This window comes from Pyxicephalus adspersus, chromosome Z, assembly GCF_032062135.1.
Source record: "Pyxicephalus adspersus chromosome Z, UCB_Pads_2.0, whole genome shotgun sequence".
Taxonomy (NCBI): Eukaryota; Metazoa; Chordata; class Amphibia; order Anura; family Pyxicephalidae; genus Pyxicephalus; species Pyxicephalus adspersus.
In genome coordinates, this window is record NC_092871.1 from 19,485,158 (window position 1) to 19,498,792 (window position 13,635).

Genomic DNA, 13,635 nt, shown 5'->3' on the forward strand with positions numbered 1-13,635 from the left:
TTGCATATCCGAAAGGGTATTGCTATTTTTCTGTTAATATTCCCCACTTTTGTGCAGGAGTTACATAACAATGCATCCTGTTTAGGCTCCAGAGCTAGGCCTGGTGCACCCAGTAATTGGCTTACAGTAATACAACATCCATCCCCCTCCCTACAATGCATTGCTGTGCGGGTACTTAGAGGAAAAATAAGTGACTGCTACTCAACTTTGTCAGAATAGAGCACCATGGTGTGAGAGTAGCAAGTATCAAATCACTGATAGACAAAGGTAACTTAAGGCATCCCTAAGCAAAATGAATCATTAGAGGTAGGGGTGCAACACAAGATAAAAGGTTAAGATAAAACATTAAGGACTTGCTGAAGCGGGCAGTGAAAAAGAATGCATGCCACACCAAAGAGGGAGTAAATCCATGCCACATAGGAACTCAGAAGCAAGACACTGACTGGCCACCAGCACCAATATAGCCATTAGGAGTTCTTTTTACTGGCTTTTATTATGCTTGTTTTTAGATAGTGACTCGCTGAAACCTTAGACAGGTAACTAAACTTTTCCGAAGGAAGTCAATCATCAAGTAGTACAGTTTTCCCTTAAAATTTAGTATTTCTAACATTGAAAGTATGCCTTATAATAGTGGTTTGGCCATCCGGCGTTGTTACAGGGTAGAAATAACATTCCAAAGAATTGGCTTCTATTCCCTCTGGCATGAGTCCTGCTATTTGCAAGCATGACACTGATTGTGTGCGAACCTTTGGCAAGTGGTTTGGAATAGAGCTGTGTGTATTTCCTTGGCAAAGTTTCAGCCCTGTTGTTGTTGATCGGGGTAAGTCATCAGCTTTGCAGTAATATTGAGGAAGGGTTAATTGCTTTGCCATGACTGCTTGCATTGTCCAGCACCAGTTTCTGCCAGGCAGGGAGGGTTAAACGATGTGCGCTGATCTGCACTATGTTTGGTTACATTCCTGTGCAGAGAGTTTTCGGATGTTTATATTTAGAGCATGTGGAACTTGTGAATAGGGAGAGAGACATGGAAAGAATGAGATTTCTATCTATATCTGCACATCTATCTGAGTGCTTATTTGTCTGTAGCTCTGTCTATCATTTTTGCTTCAACAGTTCATTATTTTGTCCATCCTCATACGGCAACTGTCTTATCCATCTTGCCAGAGTGTGTAATCGATCTGACTGTACTTGTAGATGCTGAATCGATTTCTGTTTATAAACTGTGACATGACTTGGTCAGTTATGGTTCAGGAAGATCAATGTGTAAGAAAACAGGGGGTAGCAGTGTTGAACCCAGAAACTTTTTTAAGCTGGGTGGGAAGAAATTGTAGGTGGGTGGCAGCCCTTGTATTGTGACCCAACTCTTCAGTAACCACCCAAAAACAGCAGGTGGTTACTGAAAAGTGCAGAATGGTGCGCCCGGCTAAAATGGGCTGGGGAGAGCACTGGGGTAGGGTAAAAAAGTTTATTGGCTCATTGAGTGTTGAGGCTAAAAAGATGAAGGGAAGTGAAATGGAAACAGCGATTAATAGAAGTATCTAAAAAATAGGGGTCATGAAATTGTAACTAAAAAGTAAAAGGAATATGCTAAGCAAGAGGGCTGAAGAGCTGGGAACAAGGTGACTATGAAGGCAGAATAGTAAAGTCTGTATAGAATTGGAAGAAAAGTTGCAAATGTTGATAAGGGTGTGAGGTGTATAGGCTGCTAAGGAACGAAAAAGCCAAAGCATAGGCAGTGTGGGGCATAAATCAGACGAAGGGTTTGCAAAGGGATTTAAAGACACAATTAGGGGGATTACCAGTATAAAGCATGACGGTTTAAATGTTGACAGATCAAGATAGAGTGGTTGGTGTGAACTTTGATGGATAGGAAATGGTAATTACTGGATTTAAATGTCAGATCAAAAGGATTGAGCATTTGAGTAAAGGAAAAAAAGATGTAAAAGCTGAGATAGTCCGATGGCTCTAAGGGTGACATATGAGATGGCTACATTGTAGGTAGGGTACCTGGAAATATATGTGGATGTAGAGGTCACTGAAAGAAGGATCAATGTGATGGCAGAACAGAAACCAGCTGGCGTATAGTTAGTACCAAGACTGTGTACACACGTGCAATAATTGTCGTTAGAAACGAACCATTAACGACCGATTGGCCGATATTCGTTAACAAAAAAAGTGCAGAAGGACTGGTCAACGACGATGACGAACAAGCAATGCCGCTGGAAACGAACGGCTGTCCCGGCGAATCTGATTGGCCGACGATTGTTTGTAATCTATTGTGTGTACGGTCATTCAGTGATCGTGGATTGTTCTTGTTCTCCGGTACATGTCACTTCCTGCATCGTTCAAACGATCGTATCTAGTGTGTGTACAATATTGGTGGATTATATTTGAACAATCGTATCCTTACAACATGTACAGGATTATGCACAATACTATCATTCAAAATAATTGTGAATAATCGGACGTTTATCATTCGTTTTCTAACGACAATTATTTCACGCGTGTACCTAGCCTAAGAGACTGACATTTGGTTATATAGGTGGATTAGAATGGCAGAACAGAATAGGAAGACTGTAGAAAAGATTGCAGAAACTAAAAAGGGAAGTTATAAATTAAAAAAAGGGGATTTAAAACTAACTGGCTTACAAGTGGAAAAAGAACAACAAGAATCTGGATATGAAAAGTCAATGTGAATACTGAAAACCAAGAATGTAAGAAGCAGGGGGCACCTTAAAGGAAAAAGAGAATGAAAGATTCGATAAGGGATAAAATAAGAAGACTAAAGGAGACTATAAAACAGGAACAGGCTCAAGATCTGTTCTTATTCTTAGAAGAAACAAGTTATTAGAAAAGAATAGGAAGAGAATGAAAAGAATGGGAGGGAAAATGAGAAGAACAAGCATAGACGGGGATGTATATCACTGGAAAAACCTGATTGAGCATAAGAGAAACAAGCAGCAAAGTAAATTAGCTAGCTTTGTAAAAAAAACCAAGTGAGTAATTCAAGCTTGTAGGAGTTAAAGAGACAAGGGAGGTGCAGAAGGGGGGTTGGATAGTGACAGGAAGGAGGGAGAATAAGGGTGGAACAGAAAACAGAATTTAGAGGATAGGGAAAGAGAAGCTGACAATGAGGATTGCCTAGTAAAGGGATAAAGTGGGAGAGAGGACCTGTAAGTCACTAAAGGAAAGATAAAGAAAGAAGAGGTGAAGTATGTGTTGTCAGTCCATTGTCATACTTTAAATTCTAAATTAGAGCTATTAGAATGTTGTGACAGGTTCCACAAGCACTCATTAGCACGTATGTAGTAAGTATGTATGTAAAATAAGCTTTGGAATTAAGACAAGTTTTAGCAGTATCTAATTGTGGTTGTTGATAGGCAAAATCTATTAGAGATTAGTATTGACTTTTTGCAAAATAAAATAATTTGATACTCATGGACTGAGTATGATTTGTAACATACAGACTTCATGGGCGTGCAATGATCCCTCAGTGACATGGACGGGCGACCTTTCTATTGAACCTCGGTAATCAAGGATGGAGCATACACTTCTGATGCCAGCACTACTAAATCTTGATGCTCTGCTGGACCTGGTCATCTGTGTGTGCCATGAATTGGCTACTTCTCCACTGGCCCAAGAGACATACATTGCGGATTTTCTGCACTGGGGTGAGTGTCTTGTTTTATTAACCAGTGGCTTGGGTACCACTTGTGGCTTCAGCATGTCTATGTGACCACAGTGTGCACTCCTAATAGCATGAAGCCAAACAGAGCTTGTGTATAAGGAGCTAATTCCATTACATTTTTTACTTTTCTAAATTTCACCCTAGATCTAAAGCTGACTAATGTTGAGGATCTTCACCATACATTAATATTTCATATCTTGATGTAATCACATTATATTGTTGGCATATACAGAATTAAAAAAAAAACACAGAGCAAAGTGTACAGACTTCTTTCTGTTGTGGCTAAATAATAATGTCCTTTTGTGTGTGTAATTCTGTGGCTGTACCATACCGGTCTTGTGGTCAGATTTTTTTTTTGTGTAATGTTACAAAAATTGCATGAAGTGAAACACTTTTATCACATTGCAATGAGCAGCAACTAGACAGCGACAACCAATCGGAGACAAGCTTTCATTGGATTTGTGTAGTAATACTAAAGATAGACACACACATTGCTATCTATGCAAGATCCAAGTGTTTCAACTAAATATGTTGTAAGATGTTTCCTTCTGGTGTCTGTATGCACAGCATATACACTCTCTATAACAAATGGATTCACTTAGATCAGATTTCCACAATGGTCATGTGCATGTTTGTATAATTTTACTCATTTTTTCCTATCTGGATACAAAGCATTGTAAGGAAAAGCAAAATATCATACAGTCCAGTTGTATTGTTACATGTATGGCTGGGTTAACATAGGTTGTTCAATGATATCTGACCAGTAATGACTCTTCCATTTCTATCCTATCCACATTGAGTTTGCTTTCTGATTTGGCTAAAGTTTTATTCTGATTCACACAAGGTGAATTGAATATTCCAGTTAAGGGAACAATCTCCGCATTCCATACCAAGCAGTTGAAGTTCAACTAATTGCTCTTTATTGCTTATGGAAATTGTGCTTGCATGGTATTCCTTGTATAAATGGACCTGTGTATGTGTATGTGTGTGTGTGTGTGTGTGTGTATATATATATATATATATATATATATATATATATATATATATATATATATAATGTATGTATATAGAGAGAGAGTTGCTTCTTCCACACATCTCTAAAGTCACTTGTTAAATTTGTGCCTTAATCTCTTTTGCGATGTAATTAAGATATGGCGTTTTAATGTTTGCATGTTCTGTAGTTAGTATCTTTGTGTCCTTTCCTGCTCTTGGTTTCAGATAATGTATACTGAAAAGCTATATGCATATATATATATTTACACACACTAGTCTGACTGGCTGGGTCAGTTGATAAGGCAGGGAGTGTCTGTGTCTGTCGCATAACGCCCTGTAATTAGAATTACAAGTCTGGCTTCAGCACGAAGTAACACAGACAGAGGGGGCCCCATCCATCATATATTGGGGTGATATTCAGATTCATCAGGGCAAATATTGCAGAATATACCCTGCTGTTTATGCTATGCAAAGAGCCATTTGGAAGCCAGGGTTTGTTTTATCAATCATGCCATAGTTAGGATGAACTCCAAGGTTAACTAGCAGCCAGGTCTTGGCTTCAACTTGTTGGTCTCCTGTGAGGTCCTTCAATTTTTTAAGACCGGGGCCAAAGCGTGATTGGCTCTACCTCCACCTGATAGCAATGCATTTCTGTCTCTTCCTAAAGGGCAGTGTTTCACAACCTTTTTTTTTACAAGCGGGAAAAGCCTATAGAGCCCAAAAGTTTGGGACATAGGTGGTACATTGTAGGTGAGGCACTGCAAAACCTATGATTCCTAAATTGAATGACCTGTTGGGAAAATATAGTCACTTTAGTGTTAGTGGTGGCAGATAAGCACAAGAAGTATAGTATCACAGTTGGTGTGAATGTTTGGGTTGCTGTGGAGATTTTGGAAAAGACATTGTCCCACCAGGGTACTGGTAGTATAATGGGTCCATGGTATTGTTTTATAGTACCGGCACTTGGCAGTCACCAAAGGGACACTGTGCAAGACCAATTTTTGGGCCTCCATGTAATTACAGACCAGATAATAGCACTTTATTTCCATTGTGTTGATTGACAGCTACATAGATGTGAGCTTTGGCCAGCTCTACATGAGAGTGGGAGGGCTCCCAGCCCTTGTGAAGCCACACATAGTTTGCACATGTTATATCCACGACTGGGTACCAGAGATTCCTAAGGTTTTGATGGTACACTCTTGGACAAAATTCAGGCCTAATATAACTTTCCCTGAAATAAAGTAGACTGAGATAGTATAGGAAGAACAATGGGCTAAAAAAACTGCATCTGAAAGCTAATTAATTTATTTTTGGCAATCTATTAATACTGTTGCATTCAACATAGAGGCTAGTATTATGGTGGAAATGCTTGAAAACGTTTTGTAATTTAATTGATAAAAATTACATAAAACGGGACCTGTTGCACATAACTAATATCAATTACTTTTCAAAGGGAAGTGGCCGATTTTTTCCTTTTGCAGCCCCAGGCACTTTGATAAGCGAGGTCAGGTCCCTCGGGAGCCTTACACAGAATTTGTTGCCCCTTTATGATTTGGGTGACTGTTCTTTCTTCCAAGATTATGATGAAAAAGAGGTGACCATGCAGTCTGTGTCTCTTAGGGAGTGGGAATGAGTTAATTCCCCAGACAGGGAGGTAACACTATTACATTAACCATATGTGGAGACTGTAAGAGCACAGACTGACAGAGGCCATATAAGGAAGAGGTCTGACACTGCTCCCCCTGGACCGAATGCTCATACCGCTGTCCCCACACCCAGTGCGCTTTCCTTGCTCCCCCTCATAACCCCTGTCATGCTGTATTTATTGACCTAGGCTCAAGTGTTCCCCCCTCTAACTTTAAAGGATCAGTCAATTCGAAAAAAAATTGGCCAATATAAAACATATTGATAACACTTCTCAAACAAAATTATCTATAAACCATGTAATCTGTTGGCTGTTATTTTGGATGGCGATGTATTCTAACCTCAGAAAGCCTATAGTCCTGCCTTTTTTAGCTTGAAATGACTGATATTGTAAAATAGGTTGCACTCTGGTATGCCAAAAATATTAACACAATGTGGATCATGCAGTTTTGTCATGGAAAGTTTTTAATAGCTACTCATATGAATTCCGAACCAAGTCAAGTAATAGGAGCTTATATTAGTATTTTTGGATAAATATGTAAAAGTTCCAGGAGATCAGACATAAGATATTAGGTTACAAATTGTTTACTGGCTAGAATTATTTGTAGTCACTTAACGGATTTCCTGTATGGTTTTCTCAGTTAAGGAAGCCGACAGTTGTCATTTTGGTTCCAATATTTGCAATAGAGCAATAGGCTGCAAGGTAGAATGACCCGAATAGCAGGAGAACGTTATTTCTGTACAGGTCTGGCTACTTTTAATATTAAAAACACTTTCAAAAAAGGAATTCCTCTTTTCCTAGTATTCAAACTTCTTGATTTGAAAGATTGAATGTAACTGGTGGTAAAGGAAACTAGACGTACATTTCCAATTACCCCGTGAGATACTGTCTGTATTCCAGCTACAAAAGGTTACACAGGACTCATATGAAAGCCTCCGAAAACCTTAACAAAGACGGAGCTTTCCTTCTCAATAGATGATAGCATTGTCAGAGCAATGCTATTAAAGTTGTGCAAGGTGATGAATACTGAAGGGTTACACATGCATGAAAAATTATATCTGAGGTTGGGTTTACTTTAGGATGAAATTTCCCACCTTGCCACAGTTTTTGTGTTTCTTGGATGATATTAGCAATTCAATGACTGATCACGCTTGTTTGGGGCAAGTCCAAAGCGTTTGGTCACACATTTGCAGCTGTAACTTACAATGACATTTTTAAATATTTTATAATACGTGATCATCAGCCTGATTTACCATGAGCAAAGTTATCTTTGGTCATATTGTACTATCGTATAGGTCCTCTGTACAGTTTGTGTTCCTATCACTACACTTCATACAGAATGTTTTGCTGCCGGTTATCCATTTCACACATAGGCTCTCCCTGTTCACTCTGCACTCTTGACAAGTGTTGAAAGTTAGAAATACCACTGATCACACTCAGCACTTAGCCGTTCATGTATTGGGGTAAATAGACTGATGAAGCACTCAATGTTCTCTTATTAAGGATACTTAAGAGGATACAATGCTCTTTTCCCATAGTTCCATATAGAGGACATGCTTTAGGTTTTATTTTTTCTTTGTACAAGATAAAGTATGGATGGATACTTGCTGCTACCTTTCCCCAATGGGATGTTTGCCTCTTCTGTCTATCGCTGTACCCCTGGCAAAAAATACCTCCCACTCACAGGCAAAATATCCCTCCTTCTTTCCTAGCTACTTGTGTACTTCTTTTGTAAAGTTTGGGCCTCCTCTGATGCTGAAATGCTGGAGATCATTTGTATACAGTTCTACAAGAACAAAATATTAAATGATATGTAGACATGAACAGATTTGTGCCCAACAGGCTGCAAACTTTTTAGAAGGTTAGGCCTCTGCAACAGAGGTAAGTAAGCATCTGGTGTATTGACAATATAGGGTTATTTAGCTTGGAAAGCTAAGAGGATGAATTAAACAACAGGTTCACCTGTTCTTTAGGTTTGATGTACCTCCAGTACTCTTTGTGTTAAAAAAGGCAAAGCGGTGCTGTATATTTTTATGAGATACAGAATAGGTATGAAGTCGCTTTAATTCTCTGTTTCTTCATGTTGTAGAGCAGGGGTCGGCAAACTTTTTGGACTACTAGGCCATTTCAGGAGGTCAAGAAGGCACACTAGGCCAGAAGAAACAAGGTGTCCAAGGAAAGTTTTTTTCCAACCGTGACTGCAAGCGAGCAGCCTTAGTCTTCCGCTCATCCGTTGTGTAGTCTCTGTACATGGTCACGTGCTTGGCATCGAAATGCCCCTTAAGATTCGACCGCTTGAAAGTGCTGTTGGTGTCGTTGCACACTAAACACAGGGCTTTGTTGCCACGTTGGACAAAGAATAATTCGTCAATTTGGGGTTGAAGACACAACAGTCAACCCTCCGGAAACTGGTAGCTGCGCGTTGCTTCTGCTTTTTAGGCATAGTAATTAGGGTTACTGTATTTGATGATTTTGGGGAAACTCGCAATAACGCGACAATTCAATTAGACCGGATCCAACAATAAATAACTGGGCGGGGGGGGCTTGAATACTGGCTAGGCTTTATCCGGACTAAAGATGTGAGTTTGCCTACCTCTGTTGTAGAGGATAGGCTATCAAGTTCCTGATTCCAACTTTGTAATTCTTAAGTGCCTTAACCCATTACAGTGCATCATAAAGTTAAAATAGGCAAAATTGAATTCCTATTAGTTTTTCACTCTTTTATTGAATAAGTGTTCTCCTCTTCCTCAGATTATTGATATTGTTTATCCAAAATGTTGTCCATTGGTTCAGGATCACAAAAACAGAAGTCACACACCAAACTTTACTGACAATTGATATATTATACTTGTGTAGGATTTTATTATTAATAAAATACAACTTATTCTATAACAACCAAATATAAAACAAGAAACTACAAAGGTTATAGAACAGGAATATGGCAGCTTCATATACCATATGCTATATTATGGTCCGCCATAAACAAATATTAACCTAAAGCTAATGATATTACATTCAAGTAAATAACTTGGTTGTATAGGGTCATAAAATCAAACAGTGACACATAGGTGCCTGCATTGCAGATGTATAGATTTATTACAGTTCGCCAGTTGTTAGATTGCAGGATTTTTTCCCTTTATGCTGTCACTAACACATGTCTTGTCCCAAAGTGACAATGCTGCACTGTATCTATGGATGAGCATTGTTGTCCCTCTAAGCCAGCCTTTCTCAATCTTATTTTATATGAAGGAACCCTTGAAATAAATTACTTATGGAACCCCTGCTATAATTACTACATTCACAGCTCACAGTACATTAGCCTGTTGGTTAATGGGAAGAATGTCATCCCAACAGATAAAAAAAAATCTTGAGTGTCCAATAAAGGTCTAAGAAAATTGCTAATTTCTCAAGGAACCCCTAGCAACCTTTGGAGAAACACTGCTCTAAGCTCCTCACCTGATCTATACTACAAACACGTCCCCCTTTCCTTATCTCCATTACATGAGTTGTTTTGTGGGTCACAGAATATATCTGGGAAAGCTAATAATATTGTTAGATACCTCAGCTGCAATATATTACATTTCTGGTTATAAGTGTATTTATCTTTTTATAATTGCAATAATAAAAAATTCTAAAAAAAAAAGTCTGCAAATATAATCCCACTGTAAAAAATGTAGAAGAAAATGTGCGGGTCACATACAAATAGTTAATGTCATTTAATGTTGGGTGTATTGATTTATATGTTTAATTTATTGTGCAAGTCAATATAATTATATCGTATACCTTTTTAGATTTATCATTGCTTTATAGTGGACCTTGGTATATGATGCAATGAATAGTTTTATTTATTAGTTCCTGTTTTTTTTTTCAGTAACTTTTGTGGCTTGACAGTAATTTATGGAAGAACCTCCGTGTCCAACTCATATAGTTAATAATAAACAACTGGGAATAGTCAGGCTTGTTCATGTGAGCAGTGGATGACAAATATGTCACATAAACATAGCAACACTTTATTTATGGACTTGCAAAATCACCTAGTGAAAAAGTTTTATAAGCAATATGTATTAGAGATGGCTACTCATGGTCTCCTAGATTTCATGACATTTGGAGTGTTGCATGAAAGTCATCGAAAGAGTCATTTCATTCAGAATTTATATTTTTACAATGTGTTGAAATCAGTGGTCCACTAGCTGGTTGTATCAACAAATAGATCACCCAGCCAGACTTCTTGGCGCTTTTTTCTCCCACTTTGTAATGATGTAGTGTAGCTATTCATAATACAGCAAAAAGACTGCTGTATGTACAGAATATCTTACATGAATGGTGGAAATGGGCGAAGCTGGGGACTTGGTGAAATAAAACCTATTTGTGGATGTTCTTGACAGATTGAAGAAAACAATATGTGATTTAACCCACTGGCACCTAATTGCAGCTAAAATATCAGACTGTTGGACTGACCCTTAAAAGCGTTGTAGTCAAAGTGCCTTTTATTGCTAATGCTATACATTTTTTTATTAAATGAGACATAAGTTATTTTGACTATTTACATTTAGCAGTCTTTAGCCACAATCTTTGTGCCATTGTTGGTGTTGTGTAGTTATTGGACCAGATTAATTAAAGTTCCCCAAGGCTGGAGAGCATATACTTTCATCAGTGAAGCTGGGTGATCCAGCAAACCTGGAATGGATTTCCTAAAAGTCATTTGCTATTTGTTAACAAATGTTTTCAATCCTGGACCAGATCCGGTCCAGGTTTTCTGGATCACCCAGCTTTACTGGTGAAAGTGTATCTTCTCCAGCCTTGGAGAGCTTTCATAAATCTGGCCCATTGTGTTTATTATAGAGCCACCCTGAATGACAGTTCCTGGCCTTCCATCTGTCAAATTGATGTAAGTAGAGTATAGGCTGTACACTTAGGAGGTTGAGACGTGTACATATGGGTCTTAGAATATTCAAACGCACTATTTAAAGCTCAACTAAACCAAAAATTAAACAAAACAAATTGAATACAAACCATGTATAGAATCAAAGTGATTGACATAATAACTTCATAATGGGTCTAATAATCTAGCACTGGGGTGCCCACACTTTTTTGGCTTGCGAGCTACTTTTAAAATGACAAAGTCAAGATGATCTACCAACAATAAAAGCTTGGACTTAATAACTCCTGTGTACGGTACAGTTTCTTTTGAAAGGCAGGGCTCCGCAATCTACTCGTGTTGCCTTTGCGATCTACGGGTGGATCGCGATCCACCTGTTGGGCACCCCCGATCTAGCACATTGCACTTCATCTCATTGTCCCTGATGTATTCAGTAGAAGAGTCAATCATATGTTAGCACGTGACACCCAAAGTAAGAAAAACAATGGATGCCAAACTTTATTTCCCAACATACCTGTTTTACAGTGAAAACCAATGTGTCTACATGAGCCGGCAGGACTTAGTAGTACTAGTGATGCACAAGAAGTGGGTGGTGAACAGTTATCTGACCACAATGTGTTACAGGAAGCTTAAAGGCAGGAGAGGTTGGCACAACCACACAATGGTATTTGAATGTGAAAAGTTCATTTCCTAAGGTAATGCTTCTAATTTATAGTCAACCTGATTTTTATGAAAATAACTGGATCTATTATAACTGTATCTCTGTAATAAAACAGAGAAAAAAAGCAGATTTCTTTGTTCTCTCTACACCTAGCTTATATATCAGCAAATAGAAGCCCAATAAAACAATATTTTCTATTATCAAAAACTTCCTTACAAACAGCTGAGACATTCCAGCTTTGAGTGGATACAGTAGGTGAATACTTATGTGGGTTCAGCATAAGAGTTCGTATGGATTTCTTAAGCAACCTTGTTCAGTGGATGCACTGGATGTACTGACATAAAGATCGGAGAAAGGAACCACAGTACTTTGTAGCGGAGTCAATCATCTGGAATTCATGGAATGTAGGGTTGCCACCTTGACCGTATTTTACCTGGCAAAGGGCTTGTTTGCCAGTTGTAATAATAGGAAATCATAAAGATGCTAAAACAAGATGGCAGCCCTACCTGAAAGTGTTTTATTATTATTATTACACAGTATTTATATAGCGCCGACATATATTACGCAGTGCTTTACAAAGTCCATAGTCATGTCGCTAGCTGTCCCTCAAAGGACCTCACAATCTATGATCCCTACCATAGTCATATGTCATTACTACAGTCTAAGGTCAATATTTGAGAGTAAGCCAATTAATTTAACTGGATGTTTTTGGACAGTGGGAGGAACCTGGGGTACCCAGGGGAAACCCATACAAACACAGAGAGAACCTGCAAACTCCATGCAGATAGTGTCCTAGCTGAGAATTGAACCTGGGACCTAGCGGTACAAAGGGCAGAGTGCTAAACACTGAGCCTGTGCTGCCTGCATACCGTTTCATACTGAAGAAATACAGAAAAGGCAATTGAAGAAACGTAAAGGAGACACAGGGTGGAATACTTCACCTACTATAGGAAACCACTACTTGGATTTTATTTTGACTATTTACATTTAGCAGTCTTTAGCCACAATCTTTGTGCCATTGTTGGTGTTGTGTAGTTATTGGACCAGATTAATTAAAGTTCCCCAAGGCTGGAGAGCATATACTTTCATCAGTGAAGCTGGGTGATCCAGCAAACCTGGAATGGATTTCCTAAAAGTCATTTGCTATTTGTTAACAAATGTTTTCAATCCTGGACCAGATCCATTCCAGGTTTTCTGGATCACCCAGCTTTACTGGTGAAAGTGTATCTTCTCCAGCCTTGGAGAGCTTTCATAAATCTGGCCCATTGTGTTTATTATAGAGCCACCCTGAATGACAGTTCCTGGCCTTCCATCTGTCAAATTGATGTAAGTAGAGTATAGGCTGTACACTTAGGAGGTTGAGACGTGTACATATGGGTCTTAGAATATTCAAACGCACTATTTAAAGCTCAACTAAACCAAAAATTAAACAAAACAAATTGAATACAAACCATGTATAGAATCAAAGTGATTGACATAATAACTTCATAATGGGTCTAATAATCTAGCACTGGGGTGCCCACACTTTTTTGGCTTGCGAGCTACTTTTAAAATGACAAAGTCAAGATGATCTACCAACAATAAAAGCTTGGACTTAATAACTCCTGTGTACGGTACAGTTTCTTTTGAAAGGCAGGGCTCCGCAATCTACTCGTGTTGCCTTTGCGATCTACGGGTGGATCGCGATCCACCTGTTGGGCACCCCCGATCTAGCACATTGCACTTCATCTCATTGTCCCTGATGTATTCAGTAGAAGAGTCAATCATAT

The 13,635-nt window shown here is 38.7% G+C and overlaps 1 protein-coding gene across 8 annotated transcripts in view; it reads left to right on the forward strand.

Moving 5' to 3' along the window:
- Positions 1-719: 719 nt before the first annotated feature.
- DMPK (DM1 protein kinase) overlaps positions 720-13,635 on the forward strand; it is a 35,705-nt gene continuing 22,789 nt past the window's right edge. For 6 of the 8 annotated variants that reach the window (XR_011923222.1, XM_072429382.1, XM_072429383.1 and 3 more), the window contains exons 1-2: positions 3,095-3,207; positions 3,467-3,671. Coding sequence is in view for 7 of the 8 variants with exons in the window: in XM_072429382.1 (XP_072285483.1) it covers positions 3,539-3,671 (133 nt within the window). In the remaining variant the exon portion in view is untranslated. Of the gene's footprint in view, positions 821-3,083; positions 3,213-3,466; positions 3,672-13,635 lie in introns of those variants that run through there. The other 2 variants (XM_072429381.1, XM_072429380.1) reach the window with 2 other exon arrangements.